This window comes from Microtus ochrogaster, chromosome 8, assembly GCF_000317375.1.
Source record: "Microtus ochrogaster isolate Prairie Vole_2 chromosome 8, MicOch1.0, whole genome shotgun sequence".
Classification (NCBI taxonomy): domain Eukaryota; kingdom Metazoa; phylum Chordata; class Mammalia; order Rodentia; family Cricetidae; genus Microtus; species Microtus ochrogaster.
Window position 1 is genome coordinate 76316687 of NC_022015.1, and position 14206 is coordinate 76330892.

The 14206-nt window shown below is 37.3% G+C and overlaps 1 protein-coding gene across 1 annotated transcript in view; it reads left to right on the forward strand.

Annotated features, from left to right (window-relative positions):
* Window positions 1-14206, forward strand: part of Sorcs3 (sortilin related VPS10 domain containing receptor 3) — a 624914-nt gene that overhangs the window by 419464 nt on the left and 191244 nt on the right. Inside the window, exon 5 of the mRNA XM_005352452.2 lies at window positions 3084-3157. Coding sequence (XP_005352509.1) covers window positions 3084-3157 — 74 coding nt within the window. The remainder of the gene's footprint in view (window positions 1-3083; window positions 3158-14206) is intronic.

Consider the following 14206-nt stretch of genomic DNA (forward strand, 5'->3'; position numbering starts at 1 on the left):
AGAGAGAGAGAGAGAGAGAGAGAGAGAGAGAGAGAGAGAGAGAGGTATATTGACCTATAATCTAGAGATGTCCATTGATAATATTTTTGACTTATTTGTTCTAGTATATTTTGAGCTTATAATACTTGAGTAAACATTGTGTATTTAAATAGTATATCATGAATCTTTTCATACCATTAATGTTCTTCTTACACTTCATTTTGCAAAATCACTATTTCACCCCTTTTTGGAAGTTACAGTTTTAATTATAAGAGTCACAGGGCTTCCTAATAAGTGAAGATGATACAAAGAAGAAAATCCTACTTTTCCAGTAGTTTCTCAGAGATGACATACAATTCACGACAGTATAATTACATGCAGTTTTGTCATCTACTGGCCATCATGCTTTTCCTCTTTGTCACCTAGCTCTTAGGTGAGTGCCAGCAGTATGATAGTTGTTCCGCAGGCTTTCTGTGAATAAATGGATGCGTGTATGAATAATTAAATGGAAGGATGAGCAAGTCTTTGAATGAAGAGGCTGGAAAGGCTTGGCTTATGGTAGAATAAAAATACATTTAAGACTCAGCAACTCACTTTCCGTTGAGAGAGAAGGTAGCTAAGTCCAGACCTTTAATGAATGGGAGCCTCTTCATTCTGTTCATCTGAATCTGCCCATAGTCATCACACCCCTTCTTTAATCTAAGTTTTTCAATAAGCCAAGTTTAGGACATTTGTCATTTTGGTCCCTTTGCTCTTATTGTTTTTTCTACTTCTTAAATCTGTTTGACTTCCTAGCTACTTGTGTTAGCCGTCTCTAAAGGACCAGTTGAGGATTTATTTCTTCATGAAACCTTACTGGTCCATTTCTACTTCCATCAATAATTTGGGTCTGTCTTTCCATGTGTGCATGTGTGTGTGCATGTGTGTGTGCTGTGGGGGGTGGCGTGTTCAGTACCAATTTGCCCAACACATGGCATACCTGTATATATTTTTAGAAGAGTTACATATTTGATTTTTAAAGAATTATATGTGAAGAACAGGAACTCCATACAATGTCATTGACTTATCTAATCTTAAGCTTAATAGCTTAAGAATAGCTGAGAGTAGATGGCCAGCACAGACCAAGAGGTGGCATGGGGAAATCTAACCAAATGGAAACATTTATATGTACAGAAAAAGTAAGTTCTGATGATCTGTTTCTCAAAATAGTGACATAAATGCATTCTGTGTTTCATTATTTCTAGAAAAGTAGATTTTAAGTATTTTACTATGCAAATGGTAACTTGATGTAATGGGTTTATTGAACATATTTTTATCATTTCACAACGTAAACACACTTTAAAATATCCCATTGGACATTTTAAACAAATAATGCATATAATAATTATTTTTCAATAAAATAGTAAGATTTGCTGTTATATGTCATATAACTTACTAGTTTAAAGTCAATATTGCTTTATTCACTAAGCTAATACATAAAGGAGCATAGGAGTAGCAGGGACTGGTTTTGCCTATTTTCCCTACACAGAGGATTGGAGACATAGGAATTAGTGCTTAGTCATGGAGGGAGAGCACAGTTTGCATAAACACTGTGAGACCTGCTGAAGAGTTGGTGTGCTATGGCACGGACAAGATCAGTTGAATCAGGAAGGACATCCTGCTTTTCTGTGCGGTTGCTTCAGTAACCTTCAGCCTCAAAGGTTGATCCTTTTAGATACAAGATGGAACTGATAGTATATACCCATGACTATCTTACATGCTATTTTGAGAACAGAAGTATATATCGATGATATCAATTTATATGTTTATATAAGTTTATGGAAGTATTTAATTCTATTCATAGAAAATCATATTTTCCGTGGTACTACATAAATTGGCATTACTAATCAACGTCTAGCTTTCATTTCAGCTGGGTCTGGTAAACTGAAAAGCACAACATGGTGGAATTATTAATACTATCATAGTCATTATTCCTTGTCATTTTTATTCAGTTTTATGTTTTAATTCACTTGTGTGATAGTGACTCATGGTCAGTTTCTTCAAAGTTGTTGACCCACCCTTAATGTGCCATAAAGAGTAGGACTACACCCATAACATAAATGGATATGGAATCTGACTATCCTAGTCAGGCTTGAGATTCTTTATGATTTATCCCAGAGTCCTGGAGATCATCTAGATTTTTGTTTTCTTCCACAAGTTGCTATATGTTGTAGCCTTCCTGTTTCTATTTTTAAATTATTGTTAATGCAATGGATATTTCACAGGCATTTTGTTTGTATTAAAGTCATATAAATCTTAAATGTATACTATGTTTACCTTATGATAAGTGCAAAGTAAAAATAAGAGATGAGAAAGAAGAGATGTGGAGGCCAGTATTGTCATGGAGTTTTATCTGTGTGTCTGTCTGTTTGTTTTGTTATCTATCTATCTATCTATCTATCTATCTATCTATCCATCTATCTTGTTTGTGGAGAATGCCACATTTGTGGTAGCCTTGGTTGGATGAGGGCAATTTTCTAAAATAGGTTTATTCTTGCTATCTTGTCAAGGCATGGGGTTGTCATCATCTTGGCATTTCTGGTGGCATTAAAGAGTTCCACTTCATATTAACCTATGTTATGTCAAAATCGTAAAGAAGTCAAGGAGCACAATATGTTGAATATATTATTAGCTTGAATTAATATATTAAATATATTATTATCACCAGATAGCAACTGGTGAACATTTTTATATACATGAGCATTTCCCCTAAGAGTGCAGAACGCACCTGTTTCCTGTCACCACATTCTTCAGGGTGAGTCCTACGTGTAAGGATTGAGGAATTGACTTAAAGGAAAAAAAAAAGACTTGCCTTTATACTCAAATCAAACGCACCAGTCACTTAACAACAAGTAGAGGAAGAAGGCACCATGATAAACAAGGAACAATAACGTTCTTGTATTTTTATATTTTTATCTGTAAATGGGGCATCTGCTTGGACGTGCTGGCACTCTGCTGCTGGAATCGGACGGGAGGCATCTGTGGTGGTATGGGGCACACCTGTGCTCGTGTGCACTTTTGGCCACTGACTTACTCAGTTCATTCCTTGCTTCACTGTCTTTCAGCTTTACAGCTCGATGGACTTTGGAAGACGATGGCAACTCGTGCACGAGCGCATCACTCCCAACAGGTTTTACTGGTAAGCATCTTTGGTACCAACCTTCAACATCCCTTAGATAAAGACAAAGAATGAGATAACAAAGTGGCCAAGCAATTCTGGGCACCTTCCACTCTCGGGGGATAATGCCTCTGAGTTCTTTGCTGTTCAAAAGAGTTCATGGACCAGCAGCATTAATTTGTTAGAAGTGCAGAGTCTAAGGCCATGTCAGGATTTATGGAATTGGAACACCATTCCTTGGTAATTCTTGTGTGCGTTTACTTTGCAAAGACTGAGATAGAGAAAGTTCATGACCAGGTGCTCTTAGTCAGAAACCAAGCTCTGGTCATGTTGGAAATGTACATGTTTTATGGACCTGTGCTGCTAAACATTGTTTGCCAAAGATGTCCTGTAAAAAAAAAAATCTATCCAATTTGTGTCTTTTCATAGGAATTTCTACAGTCAAGTATGTTTAGGGCACAACTTTGAAATGCTATGTCTCCAGACTTGTGACTGTGTTAGGATAGGGAAGACAGAAGGAACTCCAACGGAAGCATCATGCTGTCTTGAAGCCAGTAGAGTCTGTTTCTTTTATCCCTACTGATGGATAATTTAGAACTCTCTCCATAGGGCATATGTTGTAAAATGCTTCTGTAAGTGAATTCATGTTTTGAAAAGGAAATTAGCCCTTCCTTCTAATCAGAAAGTGTTTTTATTAACTAATGTTCTTTTAATCATGCACACTATCTTACCATATTATAGCAAATTCAGTATTTGTCTTATACACTTCCCAATAATTGTGAGATTCTTTAATCTTGCTTACTTCAGCAGAAACAATAGATACAGAAATAGGGATGAGAAAGCCTTGGGCAACATATATAATACCTTAAATCATATGCTTAATTGAAAATAATAAAAAATAAAGCATTTTAAAGCACTACCTATTTACAACTTATTTCAAATGTCTTATTCTAGTTTCCCTTAAAAAGCCGCATGGTTGTCATTTATGCCCTTCACGTCTCTGTAAGTGGGAGATGGTGATGATTGTACTATAGCTACCTTGGACACATGAAGAGTCACACTAACCACCTTACAAACAAGCAGCTCTCCTTTGTATCCACAAAACTATGTCTAGAATTACAGAAGTAATTGCCCATGCATAGGCTAGCAACCCACTAAGTCCTACTGTGCACAGTTCAGTGGAGCTAGAAGAGGAAATTGAATTGCTCTTACTCAACACCTGATCTGCCCTTTGCTATTTTTGCCTCTTGCAGACCAAGTGTTATTTCATCTGTAACTCTTGTTATAACTATTATTTTGTTCATCTTTGGAACTATTAATCTTTTGCAGTAGACTAAGACAGAAAAAGGAAATATTGGGTCCTCTGATACTGTAGCAGTGTATGCTCAGCTGAAACAGACCAATTTCTCAGAATGTCATTATTCAAGAAAAGAGAAAAACAAAATCCCTCTGTTGTTTTGGAATAAACTTGGTGAGGCAGTTGGCCGAGGAGGGGGAAAGCAGAGCAGATAGCGTGATCCACGCCGTCGTTACAGAGTGGAAGTGAGTGGACATAGAACGGCATTTTCCTTTCTTTTGCAAAGATCCAGAGAGGAGTATTCCAGCTGCTGCCCCTCCACTCCTTTCTTTTGTGGAGTAGACAGAATAAATCCTGAGGTCCTGATAATTGCATTTCCTCCATGCTCCACTCTGTGCTTCTTTCACATCTGCCCCCATGGGGAAATATAAAAGTTAGTGTCCGTGCTGGCTAGCCAAGTGATAGCTGAGCGTTTCATTTTTGTAATTATCACTTCTCTTCTTTCTGACGCGTAATTGCTGTGATTATTCTTTTAGGTATCATAGGAGTCATGGAGAAAGAACTCATAGTTTTCTGTCCGTTTTTTTCCCCCACTGAAGATAGAATCCAAGGTTATCTAAGGTTTTTAACGACTTGTGTTGAGAGCACATGGTTGTTGTATGTGGTAGGCATATCTTCTACCTCTTTGAGAAAATTAGAAGTGTGTATTTCTCTTGATGAAAAACAAACTTTGGCCTTAATGTTCTTTATTTGTCCATGTTTCCCACATGCATGTCATTGGAACACTGTCTTGTTTCATAAAGTCACCGAAAGGGAAAAAATTAACATAGGAACACTTGACAGTTTCAGATGTGTGCTTCAGGAATTTAGTTTGTGCACTAGATATCTCTAAGTATTTGTACTTAAGGCTAGTAAGAATTTTAAGTACTGTATTCATCACCAGTCTTTTGAGGATGACCCCATTAGTCATACATTGTTTTGTGGGTGCATAAATGTGAATTCCATGTATGATGGGGCTGTGCACTCATGGGAATTTGATAACAGCTCAGTGGATCTATTTAAAGCCGAGATTCCATATGGCAAGCACGATATAATTTTCACCACTTTTTATTAATGTTCTTATAAAGTGACAAAAATGAAACCACACAAGGAGCTGTTCTACAGCTGCTTTAGGGGATAGCTCCTGTGTGTGGTATTGAGGATAGTAGGGCACATTGGTGGGAAGAGACGTGGTGAAGGCAGATATTGAAATAAAAGTCAGGGATACTTTTAATTTGTAGCTTTTGTGCATAGGATGATAGCATGATACATAAGAAATATTCTCCAAATATTTGCTATTTATAGCTTGAACATTGGCTGAGGGGTAGATACTCATGAATGTGAGCTTTACTCATGACACCTCCAGTTGATGAGGCTTAAGGAGAAATCTGGGGGAAGGGGATGCACATTGAATTTTAGAGTTGGTTTCTACCAAAAGTGCTGCAATGGTGATTATTGGAATGTCTGAGAAAGTGCTTTATGAGTTCCTGCATTAGCTGAGCCCTCAAGATGGTAGAATAGGATGCAATATGAGGTACAATAGCACTCCAAAATAAAAACAGATTATCTAAACAGATTACCAAAAAAAGAGGTCACCTAGGAATCTTTTGAGGTAGGATGACTTAGCCATTAGTCATGCTTCAGGAAGAGAGGCAACTGACCCAAAAACTCTTTCTTTTCCACCAATTGTTCCATTCACTTGATACCAGGACAACAGGTGCTCTTCATCAACCCAGATGCTCCAGAAATGGGAATTTGACAGCAAGAGCACATAAGAGGAAGTATCTTAATGCTTCCTCTCTGTTCCTCTTAGCCTCTATGTGGGCAGTTAGAGTCAAGTGGGAAGTTTGCCTGTTGGGTTTTCTTTTTGTTTTGCTGTGTTCCACTGGGCTGTGAGTAATTCCTGTGGAAGATTCTGAGTAACTGGGAAAATTCTGCAGTAGGAGGATTGTTTTAGTCTTTTCTTTTCTGCGAATCAAATGGAAACACTTATGGCTCACAGCTTTGTCTCTCTGGTCCTGCACTTTCCCTGGGTGTTAACCGTCTGTGGGCACTTTTTTTTTTTTCAATGAGATCACACAAGTATTACTAGCTTTCTAGTACCCTGTGTACCTGGACTGGCCTCCTAATGCCTCTGATTTTTTTTATAGGACCTCTGTGTATCATCTTGTGGAATGATAAAAGAATATCTCTAGCATGCTCTCTGTGTATCTCCCTTTATTATCTCCAGAAATGGCAAATGGCACGACATTCTTCGTTGTCACTATAGGAAAAATTCTGACAAATAATTAAACCCTAAGATGATAGGGACTTCAACTCTGCTGTATTTATCTAAAGATATTTGGATTATAACATGGACTGGTCTTGAGAATTAAGTCCTTTAAGATGTCAGCTGATGTAGACATTCTAGATGATACATATTATGGGATCTCAAAGATTGCTGTTAGATTTGTCCTGATGCCTGAGTTGACTGGTGCAGGCTCAAGGGTGACTGGTATAGAAGGACAGATATACTGGGATCCATGTCTAAAGTGTGTTGCACATTGTCCTATACTACTTTTTTGTTGGAGGAGGCCCCAAAATAATCACACAGAAACTGTATTTTAATTAATACAATCACTGCTTGACCCATTAGCTCTAGCTTCTTATTGGCTAACTCTTACATATTAATTTAACCCATTTCTATTAATCTGTGTATCGCCATGTGACAGTGGCTTACCAGGTAATGTTCCCAGTGTCTGTCTCCTGGGACTCCATCGCTTCTCTCTGACTTTGCCCTTCTTCCTCCCAGCATTCAGCCTAGCTTTCCCTGCCTACCTAAGTTCTGCCTTGCTATAGGTCCAAAGCAGTTTCTTTATTGATTAATGGTAATCACAGAACACAGAGGGGAGTCCCACATCTCTTTTTATCTCTTTCTGAAGACCACCAGGGTCAGTGCAAAGAAGAAGAAATCAAAACAGGCCAAAATGGAGTATTCTGAGGGAGTAAGCAGTGATATGGACAAAATATATTTCTAGCATTTAAAACTTGCCCTTCAAATCTTACTGAAATCACAGGGATTTTATTTTTGCTTGTTTATTTTTATTTTCTTTGCATTCCAACGTATATCAAATAATAATATGAACTTATTTACAGCTATTTACTTTCTTCTTGTGGCACATGGCCTTCAATATGCCTCCATGCAATGATTTCTGCCTTCTGGTGTTCTGTCTTCCCCCCCATTCCTAGTGCAGGCTAGGTTTAGTGTAGTGACTTTCTAGTGAGCACAATGTGGAGGTGATGAGAGATAGATTACAAGAAGACAGTGATTTTTCATCTTGGGCGTATGCTCATGTCAGCTTGCTCAGAGCAAGTCATGATGTTGTTTTGTACTATGAGAAGGGCTATATGCCAAGGAATTGAAGGATGTTCCACAGCTTGTAAGGAACTGGGCTCTAGGATGGATAGTTCAGTGATAACTAGAAATTGAAGGCTGCTCTCAGATGTGCGAATGAGCTGGGAAGTGGACCCCTCACCAGCCAAGCCTTCATGTGATACAGAAATTCTTACTGATAGTTTGAGAGAAACTCACGAGAGGTAATTTGTGTATGATTCCACAACCCTGACCCAGAGAAATGGTCAACTTAACTTTTTCTTTTGGGTTTAGTTGGTGGTAATTTGCTACAGCCAGACATTTGTTTCTTAAGTGTGTATTTTGGGGTATGAACTTTGACTTCTGCTCACATATACTGTTCTTTGTTCATACACTACTTGTGTCTAGCACTATATCCTCTTTGATGTCAAACTCAGATGTTGCACTTGGCCAGCCGTTTGGTTCTAGTCTTCCCAAATACAAATATTACCGTGTCTCGGAGTTCTGTTTACCTGACTCTCAGACTCTATGGAGTTTGAATTAGTTAACAGACTTAGAACTCTGTCCTTGGTGTGAATGAGACTTACTTACTATAGTAACCCTGTTTGCCTTTGACACATAATTGAAATTTTTCCAATATTTTGATTGTATATGCACACACACAAACACACACACGTATATAGATGGAGCCATATGCACACCTACCTATTCAGAAAAGTATGATTTTCAGTTAAAGCACAAGAGTCTCATTTATCCATGTTCCAGACACCCATCTTAGTCACATGACAGCTGTGGTGTGAAAAATGTAGGAGAATCAGGAAGTGGAAGTAGGGAATAAATGCCTGAAAATAATCTGGCTAGAATGGATGCTTACCCCTATCATCTAAATTTAAACTCTCTTGATTTCATTGTTCTAGAACTGTGGGTCAAATATCAAATATTTACATTATGATTCATAACAGTAGCAAAATTACAGTTAGGAATAAGCAGCGAAATAATTTTATGGTTGGGAATCATCACAACATGATAACTGTATTAAAAGAATACAGTATTAAGAAGGTTGAGAACCACTGCTCTAGAATGTAGCCTGTATCTTGCTTCGAAACCAGTCTCTTTCTATTCAGCTAAGAATTTATCTTGCGTGTAGATTATGATCCTGAAGTACCAACTGCTGAGTCATTCTTAAGGTATTAATGCATTATCCCCAACAGAGACAGACTTAAGGAATGGGCAGAAAGCCTTGAGACTGTTTCCTGGAAAATCAAGATCTTTTCAAACAAAGTTAACATTATAGGCTGAATTTTGGATGCTGTCTCCAAATGTGCATCCACGATTTTGCAAACATAGTCATTTGCAATCTCAAGTAATGGGATTTAGGCATCGACCTGATATAAAGGATCAGATTTAGAGGCCTTTTGCAAGGCAGGGTATGCCACAAATAATATTTAATTCAGCTCCCCCTTACATATTTAAAATGGTGTAGCAATTTAAAAATACATTATATTCAAAATAATACATGCAAGGTCAGGAAGGGAGATATGAAAGCTCAGCTTGCAAGTAGAAACTGGGTTTTGCTTGGCTGATGGCGGCCACCCATCCTGTGTGGCTGCTACAATCTTAGAAACTGAACAAAATGCACTGCTCAAAAGATAGCCATTGTCATCAGCAGCACCCCCAAGTAGAGTCAAGCCTTTGAGGACTGTAATTTCCCTGGAGCCACACAGCTTATGGAGTGCTCGCAGGCTACTCGGAGAAGCTGAAAACAAACATTGATGGCGATGAATTAATTGTTCGGCACTTTCATGAGTAGGGAACAGGTCCGGGAGGAATTTATGGAAAGAAGAGGAAGATGCGGAGCTGAGCCTCTCAATCACAATGTAACAAACCAAAGGCATGGATACTGTTTACACTGCAGGCCATGTATCAGGTTATAGATAGGGAAACTACCCCTCTCCAAACCTGAGTGCTTAATCCCACTTGGTCTAGAGCCATGCGTTAGATGACCCTAACAATAGACGACCCTAACAATAGACGACCCTAACAATGTGTTATAGACTTTGAGTCTTAAACAGCAAACATTCATTTCTTTCTTGTACTATTTTAGAAGCCGAAGTCTCCAGTCAGAGTACCAACACGGTTGTCTTTAGTAGAGACACCCCTAGCTCACAGCGAGGTACCTTCTCTAAGTTTCTTCAGTGTGCACTGATATCTCATATTCTGAGTTAACTTATTGCTCCTTGAGGGTCCCACCCTTCAAATATAATTGCCTCTCCAAGCCCCATCTGCAAATACCATCACTCAGGGAAGACTTCAGCATAGGGATTGTGGTGTCACAATTTAGTCCACAGTTGGGTATAGAGCAGGAAAGAACTCAGAAAGGAATGAGAGAATTCTACAGGAAGATCTGTCAGGAAAATCTCTGCAGCAAGAGTTGGTGTGACCTGTAGAAGATGAAGAGGAAACGCCAGACCTAGGTACACGCTGTTTAAAAACACAAATGAACTGCTCTAGTAAACTCTAGCTTTTCTGGTGGTAGATGTAATAAAGCTTTTGCAGACATTCAGGTAACTGTCCCACAAATACTTAGGAAAAAATATTTATTTTTCCCAACTCTTTCCTCCTATACTCTAATATAGACTTAAATGTATATTTAATTTTTTCCAGAGTTGTGATAATGCTGTTTATAAAAATGTTTATCTTGTTAGAGTGAAATTGAATATTTTTCTGTACAGCCCTCTGATCTTTGTAAATGTAATTCCAAAATATGCTTTGTATTTAATTGATGGCTATATAATAATTTAATAATTCTTTGTCATTATATTGATCTTGCTTCTTCAGTTTTACCCTTAACGAAATCGTTACAATGTTTTGAAAAACTCAAAGGAATTATCCTAGCATTTATTATTATTTTTCATGATGGATTATTAAAACAATATAGGCAAATATTAGTGCACCAAATTCTTCTACAGGAAGTATGGGCCAATTTTTACTCTAGTGAAAACACCGTTTTATTGCTTCTTATGTAAATTAATTTTTAAAGTAATTAAATTTAATATGCAAAAATGGATTTCTTTGTTTTACTATGCATTTCCTCTCAGACTGGTGAGTTTGTGATGAAGTTATGTATTCTTATCTGCTGTGGTGTCTATGTGACCGTCTGCTCTTTCTTTAACCTGGGTTCTGACAATGCATGCTCTCCCTTCCCTTTCACTTTCGCCCTGAATTTGTCCTTCAGTTGTTCGTTGTTTAATGATTTTTAACATTTTTTTTTTACTTGAAAAATGTCATGTTCTTAAACCTTTTCATTTCTTCCATCAAAGTGTCTCCTATTACTTACTTTTAGGTAGTACTTTGACCTATGATCTCAGAAGTATTAACTGGTGTTATTTTTAAATCTGACACTCTTGTTAAATAGTATAAATTTAACAGTATGTGTTGGAGAATACATGACATAAATAGGCTGAGCCATCTACATTATGGTTTGGAAAGTGACTACTAACCATCAAGTATTTTATCCTATTACAATGCAATATTTTAATAAATGGCCAGGTTAATATACATTTTAACAAAATTATAGCATATTAATTTTAAGTAAAATAAAATAAAGTCTAAGAAACATTTTCCCAATTAATTATGTGCCCATATATTAGTCCATTTTCCTCTGATAGTTTATTACAGGGGAAACTATTGCCAGAGATCAGACTTTGGAAGATGGTGACTTTTTTTCACCTGTGCCAAACTATGCTCTATTTAGTTACTGTTTATGATGAACACAGTTTCTTTTTGGGTGGGTCTTTCCCCAAAATCATAACAATATAAGAATAGAACCCTGATTATTTTTCTTGGATGAAAGCAGAAAATATTTTAATTTTGAAATCAAAATCTGGTTATAATTTGGAAGTTAATTGGCAAATTTCTCTTTTCCTCCCCTCTCCAAACTTTTACATGGTCCCTTGTTTGTTATCATTCAAATTCATGGTCTCTTTTTCGTTCACTGTTCCATACATGTGTGCACATGAATGTGAGTGTGTGTGTGTCTAATAAGAATTAACTATAAAGCTAATAATAAAATAGCAAATTTTAAGAGGTCAATTGAAAGAAATTTTTATCCTCATTAATTTAGTAGTTAGTGACACTAAGAATATCTTTGAAACTAAGTAAGTTAGGTTCATTTGCATAGACAGTTCATCCTACTTTCAATTCCTATGGCCCAATATTTTGGATCTGGTCCTCCAGTAATCAGCATCCAGCTTATTAATATGCTTGTATAACTGTTATTTTCTGAGAAAAAACATTTTCCACTTGATACCAATAATAAAATTGAAAAGGTTACAAGCTGAAGGTCATGTTTGTCAGATCATCTGTGCTTCAGCAGGAAGACAGAACCTCAGAAACGACAAGGGTGGTTTCCAAACTATGGAACACAAAAGGGTATAAAAGGAACTATTAAGATTACTTAAGGGATGAAAGACTCAGGTTATCCTGGTATGATGAGCGAGGGCAGCTTGGGGGAGATAGGATTGAAAAACCCTGAATAGTGTATTGGATTGTCCAGTAAGAACATGAGTGCAATTGGAACAAAGTCATAGGGTGTTTGAATAAAGCTGCTTGAATGTGAAGTGTTCCCCCATAGACTTTTGCATTTGAATAACTGCTCTGTGGATGTTTTGGAGAGTTGTGGAGCTTTGGGGACTATGGCCTAACTAGTAGAAATGGGTTTTGGGGAATGGGCTTTGAAGATAACAAGCTTTTCTGGTTCTTGAAACAAGCCATGTTTCAAGCTTCCAACTCCAATCACCATGTCTCTGACTACTGTCATACATACCCTGCCTTCCTGGACTGATGTCCCCTGAAACCGTGAACCCCCAAAAAATATATATCTCCCCAAATTTATTTCTTTTACATAATTTGTTACTGAGACCAGGAAAGTGACTACTTGGGAGAAAAGTTTGTAGACTCACTGGCAAAGGGCTTCTTACCTTCTGTTATTAGAACATTTTGAGATAGATAATTAATTGTCTTATGTATTAAATATACTTAGCCAGATCCCCCAGTTATGACAACTTTATTATGCCTGAATTCATTGCCAAATATTCTCTAAAAGGAAACGTACTTTGTTCTCTCCCAACTTCTCCCTAAAGAATCAGTTTGTTAAGGAAAAAAGAGTTAATATTGAGGGACATTGAGAAATAAAGCTGAGAAAGTAGACCAGATATGAACTGTGCTGTTCCTTACATGCTAGAGCACACTATGGAGTTGTTTTCCTGGTTAATGGAGAACATTCATCTCTTGTGCAGAGGAATGGCATGCCATTCATATTTTATGAAGATCTATTCTTTCTGGGGATGATCACATGTGTTTTCTGTGAAACTCTGTCGATGGAAGATGCTAGTTTTTTTTCTCATGATAGATGTTAGTCTTCCAAGACTTTCTGATCCCAAGTTCCATTCACCATTAAAATGTTATACAATTGTAAACTTCACAAGTATTCATTTGAGGTTGGGCAGGTGGCTCAGTGGGTAAAACAGTTGCAATATGAACACAAGGGTGTGATTTCTGGTTTCTAGCACACATAAGACCTGGATACATTTCTAAGATCACAGAGCTCTTGTGGCAAGGGGACAAGTGGGAATTTTGTAGTTCCCCTTCTGTCTCTGTCTCTGTTTCTCTCTCATACACATTGTTAAAGGAAATAAATGATAAATTTAAAAAATACATACATATTTACTGAAAAGGATACATTTTTGTCCTTATTGATACACTAACATTAAAGAATTTTATTAAACGCAATCGTTTTAATGCAGCACTTTGATCATTTTGTCTTCTAGTTTTATACACCTGAAAATAAATTCTCTGCAAATTATAGTCAAGAGTGTATCTTTATTGTGCCTTTTTAAAAAGTCGCACTTAAACCAAAACAGTTTTATGCATGCATGGTATTCGTGCAGATGATTTGGGTGGTGGCAGACTAGTCCACTGAATTGATACATTCCTATTCTTATGGAAGGATTATGTAGAGTTTGGGGTGGAAAGGACCCTGGGAGATTATCTGCTCTAATGATTTCTCCAACAGTGTTCTTGGAAGCTCTCTCCAGGGTCTGGTAAATTGTCCCTGAGACAACATGAGGCTGAGAGAAGCCTGTGGGGTATGCAATGAATATGTCCTTAGCTCCATTTTTTCTTCAGTCAGAACTACTCAGATTCTTAATTTGTTTTATACACCACACTCCAGCATAAGATTTCTTTTAAAGTCAGAAGACTATTCATTAAAGAAGCAGAGGAAGTGAGGGTGTCTGGAAGGAGTTGAGGAAAAATATACTTTGTGAAATTCACCAAGAACTAATAAATTGAGGTATATAAAAGAAGCAGATGAAAAGTTTGG